This window comes from Melanaphis sacchari, unplaced genomic scaffold (assembly GCF_002803265.2).
Source record: "Melanaphis sacchari strain LSU unplaced genomic scaffold, SCAv2.0 Contig4_pilon_pilon, whole genome shotgun sequence".
Classification (NCBI taxonomy): Eukaryota; Metazoa; Arthropoda; class Insecta; order Hemiptera; family Aphididae; genus Melanaphis; species Melanaphis sacchari.
In genome coordinates this window covers 4443259-4457393 of record NW_020271335.1, presented here as the reverse complement: position 1 = coordinate 4457393, position 14135 = coordinate 4443259, and the positions used below count along the sequence as shown (strand labels likewise).

The following is a 14135-nucleotide window of genomic DNA, read 5'->3' as shown; positions in this document are numbered from 1 at the left end:
TATAATATCATAGTAATATTTATTGATGATTACTGTGTTCTATGTAAATAGTTTGATACAAATTAAAAATAGACTGTGTTACTATTTTGTAATAATTAATAAATTACTATAATTATTTTTTGTTGGTTCTATCAATCATTATAGTTAAATAAAAAATTTGTAAATTTAGTGATAGTGCAATGAAAAAATGTTGAATCCTTATGCTCTAACAAACTTGAAACATTTTGTAATTCGCAGAATAAAATAATTCAGTACCATAGTATTTTTTTTATAAATTGTTGTTATTTCAAAAAATGTATAGGGTCCGTGATAAATTTTTAAAATACTTATTATACTCTGTTTTTTTTTTACAATCATTTCATCTTCAAACAAATTCTGTTTTATGAATACTTCAGTTTTTATTACAAAAAACTAATATGAAAAAAAAAAAACTCAAATATATTAGTTCAATCGTTATCGAATTACCTCCATATTGCAGATTTTGTATCTAACATGGTGACCTTTGCAACCAACTACTGCATTGCACCTTCGTAGTTGATAAGTGGCTCCACCATCGCACGTTCTCGAACAAGAAGACCACTCAGACCAGGGTGACCACGAGTTTTCATACTATAAAAAAAAATAAATAAATATTCAGCATAATTATTTTACTGATATATTCTGTATAAAGTGATTCAATATTTATGTTATAGCCATTTTATCATATAATTATACAATGTTCATAGTGGAGAAAAATGTTCAAATAATAATGCGAAAGTTTTTTTACATAAAAATATTTAAAATAATTAATAATTATTATATTGTCTTAAAATTTTTTTCAAAGTTTTTTGATGAATAAAATTCGAAATTTAGAAGAGTAGTTTATAAATTATAAATATATAAAGTTTTATTGGTGGAATGGATTCGTACCGGCCACCAGGATACCTTATAGACTGCTGGTATACTATGACTTTACTCTTTTAAACTTTGAATACTTATAAGTATTATTACTCATAAACTACTCATCCAAATTTTGATCGTAATGTATCAAAATACTACAAGAAAAAATATTCACAATATGATTGCAAGAATAGTATTTACATTTAAAGTTCCAAAGTTGACCTTCCCATAAAATATAAAAATTACTAACCATTTAAGTTATTTTTAAATAAAAAATTTTCGTATTAAATATTTGTCTCTATTATAAATACTTTATATTTATATAGTATAATTTTTATAAAATAAAATATTGAATGATCCTAAATTTAGAATACATAAACTTAGTAGGTATATTTTAAATTTTAACACCTTTATACTGGATGTTATACCAGTGATATATTTTTTTTCTGAAAAGGGAGCTTACAGAATCAATGGCATATAATATATTTATGTATTGTGTATTTGTAATATATTATATTCATAACATTATCTTATCTGCACAAACATAGTATAAATTAATTTTTTTTCTGGAATTTTAGTTAAAGGATTTTCAGCCCCCTTTTCTGGATTAATTCTGCACTTTTCATTATGTTTTGTTACTATAATATAATTTAGTAAATGTAGTGATGAAATTTGTTTATAGCGCTTGTTCTTGTATTTGGTTATAATAATAGTACACTAGAGAGTAATTCACTAAGCATGTTCACCTCTATTAATTCCTTCATTTTGAATTTATTCAAATTCTAACTTTTGACATTTTTAAGTAGATTTTAAAATATGGTATTTAAACATAATTAAAAATTTAAGAAATTTAGAATTTCAATAAATACGTTTTAAATTGAAAATAAGAGCTTGAGCATACTATTAATGTGCTATCCTGAAAAAAATTTTACTTCGAAACGTCAAAGTTATGAAACATAATATTATCTTCTTCCACCTGATTGTTAAACGTCATTATGTCATTATAATACGATTCCGTTTATTATATTATGTTTTAATATATTTGTATAGTATTATGTTGAATTAAAATCGTTGCATATAATGCTTTTGATATGTCAGATCTAAACCCTTGAGAGACGCGACATAAATTAAATATTGCAGAAATACGCCCGAGAGAATCGATTAGTGTCCCATTTATAATTTAGTCATCCGAACAGTCCAAACTTCAAATGTGACGCGTTGTCGTATATGCGCACTTTATATACCCGCTGTCAACTGCTGTCACCGAGTAGGTATACGGTATGTAATGTATATTATAGTCACATTCACCCGTTGACTTTAAAATTCACCCCAAAATGTGCTTCAGGTGGCATGTAATAATATTATATAATATTGTTCGTTTAATGCACGCATAGGTGTGCACGTGTACATTGCGAAATAAAATATGCACGTAAAAACGAAAGCTTAGGGTTACGATAATAATATTTAATGCTGTAAAATGGAAAAAAAATCTCGTTAATGAATCCGATGTGTCAGTAGATATATATAGCGAACACCTAACCTACGAATACATTATATTCAGTGCGCGCTTGGTCGAGAGAAAAATATAAATACCGTAAATATTAATGCGTACCTATATATTTCCTAATAAATTATGAAGGTCTTTGTAAAAAAAATAACTCACTGCGGAGGCGTTATATAAAATATTATTTTTAATAACATGCTATAATAGATATTAAAACCTTAACACGACTTAATTGCGTAGGTATTATACGTGCACATGTATCTATATTATATTACATTTATGCGTTTGCATTTATATAAATATATGGATTAGAAATAAATTACTTACGTCGTCCATATAAGATGTGTTCGAGTTTGCAGAGTCCCAAGCTCTGGTCGTCGATAGTATTAACTAAAAAATAAAACAGAAAGCTTTTTATTACATAATAAATAAATAATAATAATAATAAAAATGAAAATAATAAGTACAGTACAAAAAGTGAACTATACGTGTAAAAAATGTATTTTTTTCCATGTAATATATAAAGACAAAAATCGCATCAATACATTTTTTTTTTTGCGTTGCTGGAGGAAATTTCGTATAAAAGCAAAGTTTTGATTGTACGATGTCTACCGTGGTTCATGTGCACACGCGTGGCAAAAGTAGCCGAGTCACAAGGAATAATAAAGAAGGGGAAAACAACATTTTCTTTTTTTTTTTCACTCATATTGGAACATATATAATATGAAGACAAAAAATACATTTTATGATCGATGTTCAATAACGTGTAGTGTGGCAGTGGTAGAAATCGTATTATATTCGCTATCTGATTTGATATTCCAAACGAAAGTAATATTTATTGCTGCTTGCTCGGTCTCCTGAAAATCCCGGTGGTTAAAATATATATAAATTTTCGGTGAAAACGTTACGTTACTCCAACTACAACATATACCTACGGTGTATATACAAATAATATAATATATACGTCACACTTAATATTAATCATTCTCTCACACGTTCTGTTTTCAAATCTAAAACGTTGTACTACCACTGTATTAAGATTTTTTGTAAGAGTACCAAGTATTAATTAGTAAAATGAGGAACAAAGAAAAGACAGTAATCTGACCAAGTACTGGAAATCACCGGATAACAGATGGAAGAATAATCAAAGTAATGTTTAAAAAAAATAACTGTTTTAATAATATATAGGTATTACGATTAATCATTGTAAAAGAAGAAATGAAAAATGTAAATTTTAATCGTAACTATTATAACTTCTTTAATTAAAAAGATAGAATAATTCAAAAAAAAAAAAAAAAAAAGTAAATAAATAAAAATAATAAAAATAACAAAAAATTTATCTACATTTTTTTATTTATCGGATTTCAACATTTATTTGTTGAAATGTTGGAGGTTACCGTATATTTTATTGTTGAAAATAAAACAAAAACGTAGGTAATTGAACAACTTGACTACTGTGTTTTTTCATTAAAACGATTATAGTATTGCAATTTTAATGTAAAATTATGATATTACTTCAAAGCTTGCTTTTTAAAAGGTCCTAAGTTAATAATTTTAACAAATTAAAAATAAAAATTAAAACTTACTTAATAATTATTAAAATTTGTTTGAAAACATTTTTAATGGAATAGTACACGATTGGTACTAATAATATTAGCATATTTACCACTTTTGGTATATAAACAGATATAACTGTTTATTGCTAACTAATTCGTTTTAATTTACATTTAATTCATATGTTTATATCTTTGATGAGGTATTTTTTTCTTTAGACATCTTACATAACTTCAATATTTTATTCGATTGATCATAAACTTAAAAAGGAGGCACATTTTTGAAAATTAGATATTAATTTTGTACCATTTAAAAAATAAAACATCCTCTAACTTAAAGTTATGTTTTATTTATAAAAACAAAAAAACAGCATGTAAATTGTGAGAACAAGTGGTGTAACATGTTTTTGATGTTTATAGTTTTATATACTCTAACAATACATGGAATTTCATTTTTTGACATCTAATTTTCTTTGTACCTTTTATGTATTGATGCCGTAATTTATTACTACACAGTACACAGAGTAGCAGTAATAACTAAAATAATATTAAATAAATTATAAAATTTTAGAAATTATAATATAAAACAAAAAACAAAGTATGATATATTTATTTTGTTTTTCAATAAAAATGTTATCATATGTACAACGCACACGTATCTTATGCATATTTTCGTTTAATATTGTGTATTATTAATTAGTATTTATAAAAGGCTGTTGTATATTTATTAGGTGCATAATATGTGCGTTTCGGATAAACTAATTTTTATAAGAACTTCGTGATATTGTTATGTTTGCGGCATTTAATTTCGAACGATAGATGTATACTAAATGCACTGTTTTACATATAATGTTAAAATAAATGCCGTAGATAGAGAGAAACGTTCAAATATTTACAATAATATATACATTAAACAAACTAACAGTACATCGGAAAGGGATGAGCACTAGCGGTATTAGCGCTGCACTAATCTTATTAATATGTATAATTATTTCATTTCTCTCCCATTCGGCCAACAAAAGACTACAGCAATAATACTCTCATCTGTTGAGATTTAATTGTAATATAGTGCCACTGCCAACGTATTTTACAACCAACCCAGTGTCATATTCAGTGGAAAGTTTAGGGGAAATGTTGGCTAAAACTAAATTTACATATTTTAAAAATATTGAATAATACACTCGGTATTTAGTTGTTTATCAGTGCCATAATACCATTAATTCAATGTTGAGAAAGTTGACTAATTTTTTAACTAGTTAAGTTAATATTGAAAAATTGAAGTTGAGTTAATAATTGAAAGTGGCTTTTAATAATTTATCTATCATTTTTGGAAAAATTACATATAATTATTTTGTACATATGTATTTACAATATTAAAATTTAAGTATTTAAATATGAAGTTCTATGAATGTGTTTTTATAATTTCCAAAAACTATAGTTTGAATTTATTAATTATTAATTGAATTACTCACCTTACGCATTGAAGTAGATATAATACATAATTTTAGTCAACGTATATGTGTATTATAATAATAATAAAAAACACTTTAATGTTAAACTAGCAGAAGAATCGATAAGGTCGTTCTAGTAAGTAGAAATAATACATTGATATACGGATGATATATAGGAATTGTCCATGTTTGCATATGCACAACTCGTGGATATAATGCAAAACACATGTACGAAGAACGGACATGAAGAGATAAAAAATATGATAAAAAAAACAAGTATTAAAATATTGTATACTTTATTATCAGCAGTAGCAGCAACAGAATAAAAAAATGTTTTCTATTATTCGGATTTACGGTGTGTATTAATAGAACACAATTCCGAGTAGAAAGATCTTGTGAATTCGGGTGTAGGTGGGTAAGGCTTCACATGAACCCTCGTAATTGACCGGCAAAATGGAATAAAATAAACGAACAAACACGGAAAACCCGAAAAATGCCAAATATAATAGGCGTTTATAAAAGTGAATACACCTATTTAAATATTACGTATACACATTGGGATTTTGCGTGTTTCTAGAAGAGCTGCGTACTTATAATAATATAAGAGTCACAAGGTCAAACGAAAAAGTCGAAAACGTTACCTATACAATATTATTATGTAATAACAATAAAAACAATGAAACGTAGCTATATAGCTATAAAACTGGGTTTATACGACCTGTTGACGGGCTGTCGTAGTTTTGGAAATTGAATCGTCGTACAAACGTAGGTACTATACATGTAACATGACGGGAATTTAATGAACCATCGTTTGTGTTTTTCGTTAATGTGTCCATCGTCAAACAATATCCGCTGTGCTGTGTAACTTTTACACCGTCGTCGTGTATAATGTAAGTAGATATATGTGTATAATATTATAAATACCCAGGTCAAAATATTAATATTTAATTATTGTTATCGCAGTCGCTGCGATCGCGTTTATTATTATAATTAGTAGTATTATAGTGGCAGTAGTCGTAGTGTGGCAATAGTGGCTGAGTAGTTTAGTGGTAGTGTATATATAGTTCACGTAGTTCACAGCGAAAAGACGAACCTGTAGTGCTATCTTTTAATAAGATCTCCTTTATAATGAAGCGCCCCGCGCATAAAAGCTTTTGAAATCCAACTCCACGATTGCCGGAGTTTGCGAGTTTAGTCTAATGAGATCTCCCTTTATTAGTATTATTATTATAACCGAACGAAAAGTCATATTGTTAAAATCGCAGTGTACAATAGCTACCTATGTATACCCTGTTAATAGCGATTATTGTAGACTGTAATAGTCTAGTCGGTAGGCGCACCACCAAATCGTATATGACAGGTAAAGATTACAAATCATAACAATTGAATTGCAAGCGAGATTTATTCTTAGTGCACTCGAGTTGCGTGTAGCATAACTATGATATATTATTAGTATGGGCTTTTAGTTTAGACTAGAAGTTATAGGTATTTAAAATTTCATAAAAAACGTAATATCAAGAACCATTTGTAAATAGTCCAATAACACTGTTAGGGTTCGTTGATAATTAATTAGCATTAGCATACATTTTCACCAAAATTTTGATTTATAAAAACTAACCTTTAAAAATAGTCAATAGTAATATTAAATATATATTATTATTTATTATACATGAAATTATTTTATGTATTTACTTAGACACTATAATCAATATAATCAACACATATTACATAAAATAATTGTTAATATAACTATATAATATAATGATGAGTTCGGTTTTAACCATAATATACAGTTAAATTCTGTTACCCTCTTTGTCTTAAGTCTGAAAAATTGCTAAGTGAAATTTTACAATTGTATTCTATAATATGAAAATCAGGCACGCAATACGTCTACAACCAATAAAAAATTCGCACACGGAGTACGAGTAGTACGACCACAATTTGATTTTATGCATACAATTATTTGCTACATATGGTTTCCTACTGCATAATATAATACCATATTTAATTTGAGTCATATTTTAATGCGTGACGATATTATACTTTATTATTAACACAATCACATAGAACCATAGACGATAACCCATCAAGTTAATCAAAGTGACCAATGATATAGTCATCAATAAGAATTTTAATTAAATATTAGATAACTACCCAATTAATACAATTATTACTCAAGTACTTACAAAATTAACACCTATGATTTCTTAAATTCTTTAATCTTAATAAACGTATAACATACTATGTTTTGATTTAAACATTAAACATTTTATATTGTCATAATTATTATTATTTCAATGTTTTTCTTCTCGAAAAGATATAAAACGCATTAACCACGCATTGTTATAAGCTGCAACAGATATAAGCTTTCCACCCGGTGTCATAATATTAAGTATCGTTGTACTAAATACTAAATACAATTCTGCATCAACATTGAATTACATGAAAAAATGATGCATAATTTACGCCGAAATTTGTAAGTCATAAGCGCCAATCTAATTTTATGTACCTATTTTATCCAATATATTATTACATATACGAAAAAGATATAAAAAAATAAAAATATTGCTTGCATTAATATTAATGTTTTATATATTTTATATAAAGTATTTAAAAATATTTAAGATTGTCAATAGACAATAACTGATAAATAATAGTGTACAGATATTATAAAAATAAATATAATTTTAATAAATTAGTTGATTTTTTTTTAACTCAATTTTTTTTTTTTTAACACGAAGCTTATTAAGTATTAACATTATGTTATAACAAAAAACTGCTCATACACTATTGTAATTAGATAATAAATATGTCGACTAAGGTTATATGTTTGAAGTTTTTAAACAATTTAATTATACCTATACATTGAATAACTACCATTTAGAATATAGTATACAGACATTGTTAATATATACAAAGTGTATCTATTATATTTATTTATTTATTATGGAAAACAAGATTTTGAAACTTATCAATACGATTTTTTTAAATCTCATTTGGTGCTTATATTTTCTACCAATTTAATGTAGTCTAGTCAGAATATAATTTTTTAATAATCAGCTTATTAGGTATCAAAAATAGTTGAACCAGATTTATAAATATGCCACTATGCTAAATTATAAGTTACACATTTTATTTAAAACTAAAACCGATCTAATTGTGGACACTCTCCAAATATCCAGGCATATGGGAGAGGAGTGCACTAGTAATTTAGACATTAGTAATGCTATTAGATATTTTTATATGAACAATATTACGAGTAATTTATGTTTTTTATGTATATAATAATTAAGTGCTCATTATTGTATGTTTAAATTTAATTTATGTAAATTTATTTTAAAGTCTTACTGAATAAAATAGATATTGTCTTTAACGTATATTTTTAATTTAATTTTTCAACAGCTACTGTCTTAGCACAATTAATCAATCCATCTTGAAAATGACTGAGCGTAATTAATGCCACAGTTAAATAAACAGGTAATCTTAAGCACAATTTTAACTTTTATGCGTTAGTAGTATTAAATGTAATACATTATTTTATCATTATAATTCTTCTTCTTTTGCGTACAGGCTTTCAGCAATTTTTAGTCACTCTGAGCGTAACACAAGACACAGTAAACACTATTCGATTTAAGCTCGCCGAAATGAAACATATATTTTATATGACCGCCTTCTTGTTTGCATTAAAATAATAATATTATGCTCTTCGAATCTCGTCAACGCCAGTTTGCTCTGCTGGGTTTTACGCTAAATCGTTTTTAAGCCATTATGGCTTACATACACGAATGATGCGTATATCGTGTCATGCCACTACTTCGAGTCTTGCGAGAACGGCTATAAAAAATTATACGTATTCGGAAAAATCGTTATTACAACAAATATCAAATGATATTACTAGTTTATTCAATTTTCGATTTAATCACAACACACTTTCGTAGTACTACATTGTTATTGCACGCGAACACGCTAACGTCCCTAACACCTAACCAATTGTGGTATGAGTACCCAATATAATATTATGTACATCAGATGAAAAAAGGAACAGTTTTAATCATTTTTCGAATATAAAGTGATTTTTTCTTACAACTTCAAAGTTGACAATAAGTATATCGTTAACTTTAATATAAAATTTGTACCCTATTTAATTTCGTATCAAAAATAAAGACAGAAATCTTAGTTGTAGATATCATCAACTTTATTTCTATACCTAGTATTAAGATAATAATATATAATATTCATATGGACTCAAAAACATTGAAACATAATGGAAAACGATGAAGCAAACGTAGCAGTCAGAAATATTATATTAACAATCTCAACAATAAAATATATTTATTTTAATCACTTTTCGACATACGCATACACATATAATTATTATTATACCTGCATTTAGAACTCAGTATAAACAATTTGAGTCTGTTTATCGCAGCGTGAAGCAAGTGTAGGAATATTTATAACTTATCTGATATTAGAGTGATTGCAAAATTCGTGATGAATGTTTATTTTGAAAGCAATACTGTTAAAAAATAATAATACTTTAAACACGTTTAAGACGTATCGAACGGTCTTTGACAAGTTACGATTGCCATACCATACCAAGGATTGGTACTCAAGAAGGAAACGAACGAGGGAATACTTTAAAGTATAAACAGGTATGTAAATACTGAAATACTGCATGAATATGAGGATATATTGAATCAAAAGAAAGATATAGTTCTTAATTGATTAAAATTTGAACACTTTAATTTCTCCCGAGGACATTGGAAACCTTAAGGGAAATACGGATCTTCTATTGTGCCTAACATTTAATACAAACAACTCTACCGACCACACTATTGTCCATTGTTCAAATTGCACTAAAGCTACAAATATTGTAAGCATCCCGGGCAACTTACACGAAGCAATTGGTCCATATTATCAGATAAAAAAATGATAATTTCCTATCATAAAGAAATCAAAACGTTAACTCAATTTAATTTAAATACAATGTTGTTATTAATGTTAACGAATAACTATAGTAGTTGATGGTATAAACAATACAATTTTAAAATTAAAACTATCAATAAACTGCAGTAGTTGTATGTTGAATTTAATTTGAATACAATTCTCTGAGTTGTAATTAAAGGTCAAAATTAATACGGCGTAAAGTGTTCCGAATAAAACCCAGTTTTATAATATATTCGGGATACCATTGCAATATTATATTTTTGTTATTATTATATACTCACTGAGGCAAGTGTTAATTTATTTGGTGCGATTTTTACTGACTTACACCCGCTGATCGCGCTCGCCGGTATACAGGCTACGTTCAAATGAAATCAACAAAAATACAACATTTGAAACGAAGGTGGGAGTAATTTTATGCAATGTTGTGCAAATATAACCCATAAATTATCTATATGAGGCAACAGATAATTGATTTTTAATTTATCTAGATGAAATAAATTGATAACACTTAAAATATTGATCTAGATAATACATAAGAGATGACCATGTTTGTCTAGATAAAAAAACAGATAACTAATGTTTAATACTGTGTATCTATGGATTGTAATAATATTTTTGTTGGACGTTTTTCTTCTTATACCTAAATTAAAAATTTTGCGTCAAAAGCGTATTTTCTAATGAAGAAAAAACTGAAGATATAGTTAAAAATATTGATCTATACGACAGTATCTAATCTACATTTTTTTTGAATTTAAGATTAAATGTGCGTATACTGTATCAAACATGTGTTACAAAATTGTGTGTATAATATACATATATTTAAATAATTAAGAACACATTATGTATTTTGGAAAGACTATCTATAATTATTTTTGAAGGAACATTAAAATACAATAGTTTTATGATGTTTATGGGAGTAATTTAAATAAAATGTTTTAAATAGTTATAAAAACATTTGGTATGATTTTATCCGCTGTTTCTATAAAAGAAACTGTGGGTCATGTTTTTTCCGTAATTTTTTAGAATATGTATTGTGTATATAAAACATAATACTATCAATACAAACACGATTAAGTGGCCGGGTGGGGAATAATACGTGTAGACGTTAACGCGTAAGTTGTTTAAAAAAAATACTTTTCCCGGTATGACGATACTATTAACCCTCGACGGTCGACGACGCATTTTATTTGGCCAACGAAACGTTCGTACTCGTGTTGTTTTCACCGTAATTATTTCGTAAATATAATATAATTATTACAAAGCGTGGTGAATGTTGTAGATTTAAAATGATTTTGAACTAAAAATGTTTAAATCGTTGATTGAATAATTAACTAGATGACTATTATTAGATAGCCTATTTATTTATTTAGATAAGATAAAAAGATACTTAAATAATTTGTATCAAGATAATGTAAAACATTGGTTTTATGAAAAGTACGAAACGCTATATTTAATCCTGTCCGTCATGATTAAACGTTTTAATTACTTAAGTTTATACGCGCATGTATTTGAAAAGATCAACAAACAATAGTGAGTATTAAGGTATTCCATAGTGCAAATATGTTTTGAATTAGGTAAGATAATTGTGCACACATTGGTACGAGGACAATTTTGCCGCACTTGCTGTTGATCTCCAAGTATAATCTATTTAAACTTATTTGAGAATTGAGAACAGTAAAATCATTACTTGTGTCCACAAGCCAAAAATTATTCACATTTTAGGATCATATTTATTTATTTTTTCAAATAAAATGTATATTAAACAGGGAAACGAATTTATATAAACTCCATATCTTTGCTAACAAATCAATGTTTTTAATATTTGTATTTCATATATTATCTTTTGTACACTAAGTAATGTCAACTTACATAACTTACATATATCAAAATATAATAATATAATACATACTTCTATAACTATGAAAACAATGTGTATATTTTTTTTTAAATTTTTAGTAAATAATTTTAATAAAATAACATATTTATATTTCTATAATGAAACGAGTCGACCTAAGATAATAACTTTCACTTTAAAACTACTCGTAGATTTAAATTAAAACAAATTTATAAATAATTAGAAATTATCATAAAACAATAATACACATTTAACATAAAGTTATAAATTTTGGGAGTATTGAATTATTTAAGTGATAGCACTTTACAAACTCTATAATAATATTTCTATTCTTTATAAAATCGTGGAAGTGATTATAATAAAATTCGAGACCTGATTTTAATAAACGTTGAAAATCAAAAAAAAACATTTTTATCATTATAATATATTTTGTTTAAAACAACTTTATAGGAACATAATAATATAAAATAATTTTCTCGTCATTAAATTCCTGATTTAATACAGACCGACTAAATTCGTAGGTGATATGCTTATCGGAGCGCATGGTTGATGAAGTTACTATACTGTGCACTAGTTATTATTAAAATTTTGTTACGCAACTATATTTTTTTGAAAAAAGATTAAAATAGAATATAAATCCAAAATTGTATGTAGGATTTTGCTGGAATACATACCTGACTTCAAAAAATGCCTGAGAATAACAGGATAAAATCTAAAACGAGGAATAACGTCTGTTAAAAAAATGCAATTTAACATGTTTAATTTAATACGTTTGCGTTAATTATCTATATACTACTGTTGTACCACTGTATGAGAAAGAAGTTGCCACCGGCATTGCATAAAAATGGAGAGGTCTAATCCTCTCATGGTAATTTTATGTTTATAGGGCATTATAAATATCTAACTAAAAATGCCTTAGGTTAGGTTTTTCCACAGATATGAAGCTCTCTCTCCTAATCATCAATTCAAAATTTATGTATACGATATGGTAGAATTTGAATAAAGTCAAAGTCTCTCTAAACAAATAAACAAAACACCGATAATAGTATCGGGAATCCGGAAATTCATGACCTTGTCACGACTTATCGAATAGTTTCCCTCTCAATATTATACGATACTGGAAAACTATTCAACAAATATATATATATATATTTATGAAATAAGAACCTGACCTGGTAAAAATAATAAAATAAAGTGTTTAAATGGTGAATAATATAAAATTTTCAATGTGACTGAGAATCCCAGTACAATGTGTCTAGCCAGTTTGGGAATGCCTCCTACGAAATGTCCAAGAATTTTAAGATAATATATTTACACAGTATCCTCTTGAAGCAATCACGTGGATATTATGATTTAATTTAGAGCTTTATTGTATACAATATTTGTCTAACGACTTTGTGATGACATCATATTATTTTTATTTATTAACTAGGTATTCACTATATTGCAATATTTATTATATTTTTGACAAATGTACATAGTTTTATCATTATATATATATAATATTATATTACTGTTACTGTTACGTTATTCATTATTTTCTATAAGCTATGTTACTCAAACTCTTTACTAAATCATTTGTCAAAAGATAAATTGAAAATTATTGGTAAACTCATCAGTATTACACTTAGAAAGATTTTTTTGCTTTAAAAAAAAAAAATGATCCAAAATCCTTTTTTCTACTAGATACAATTAATAAATTATATGAAATACAATTAATGTAAAAAAAAAATTTTATTTAATCATGGAAAATGATTAAAACTTAAATTTTTTATAAATTAACTTAATGCCTACTAACAAAAATAAAATCATTAGCTTAGCTCATAATTAAATAATTTATTTAGCTTTGACAATTTATTTTCTGTAAGCTATTATTTAAATAGTATTTAAAATAAATCATAAACATAATAATTCAGTATCGAATTATTGAACGATTTACTAGGTTC

At 26.3% G+C, this 14135-nt stretch overlaps 1 protein-coding gene across 5 annotated transcripts in view; it reads right to left on the bottom strand.

Moving 5' to 3' along the window:
* Positions 1-14135, bottom strand: part of LOC112598707 (ADAMTS-like protein 1) — a 171162-nt gene that overhangs the window by 90143 nt on the left and 66884 nt on the right. For 3 of the 5 annotated variants that reach the window (XM_025345262.1, XM_025345265.1, XM_025345264.1), the window contains exons 3-4: positions 2711-2773; positions 466-609 (exon numbers count right to left, since the gene is read on the bottom strand). In XM_025345262.1, the coding sequence (XP_025201047.1) occupies positions 466-609; positions 2711-2773 (207 nt within the window). Of the gene's footprint in view, positions 1-465; positions 610-2710; positions 2774-5408; positions 5427-12863; positions 12902-14135 lie in introns of those variants that run through there. The other 2 variants (XM_025345267.1, XM_025345263.1) reach the window with 2 other exon arrangements.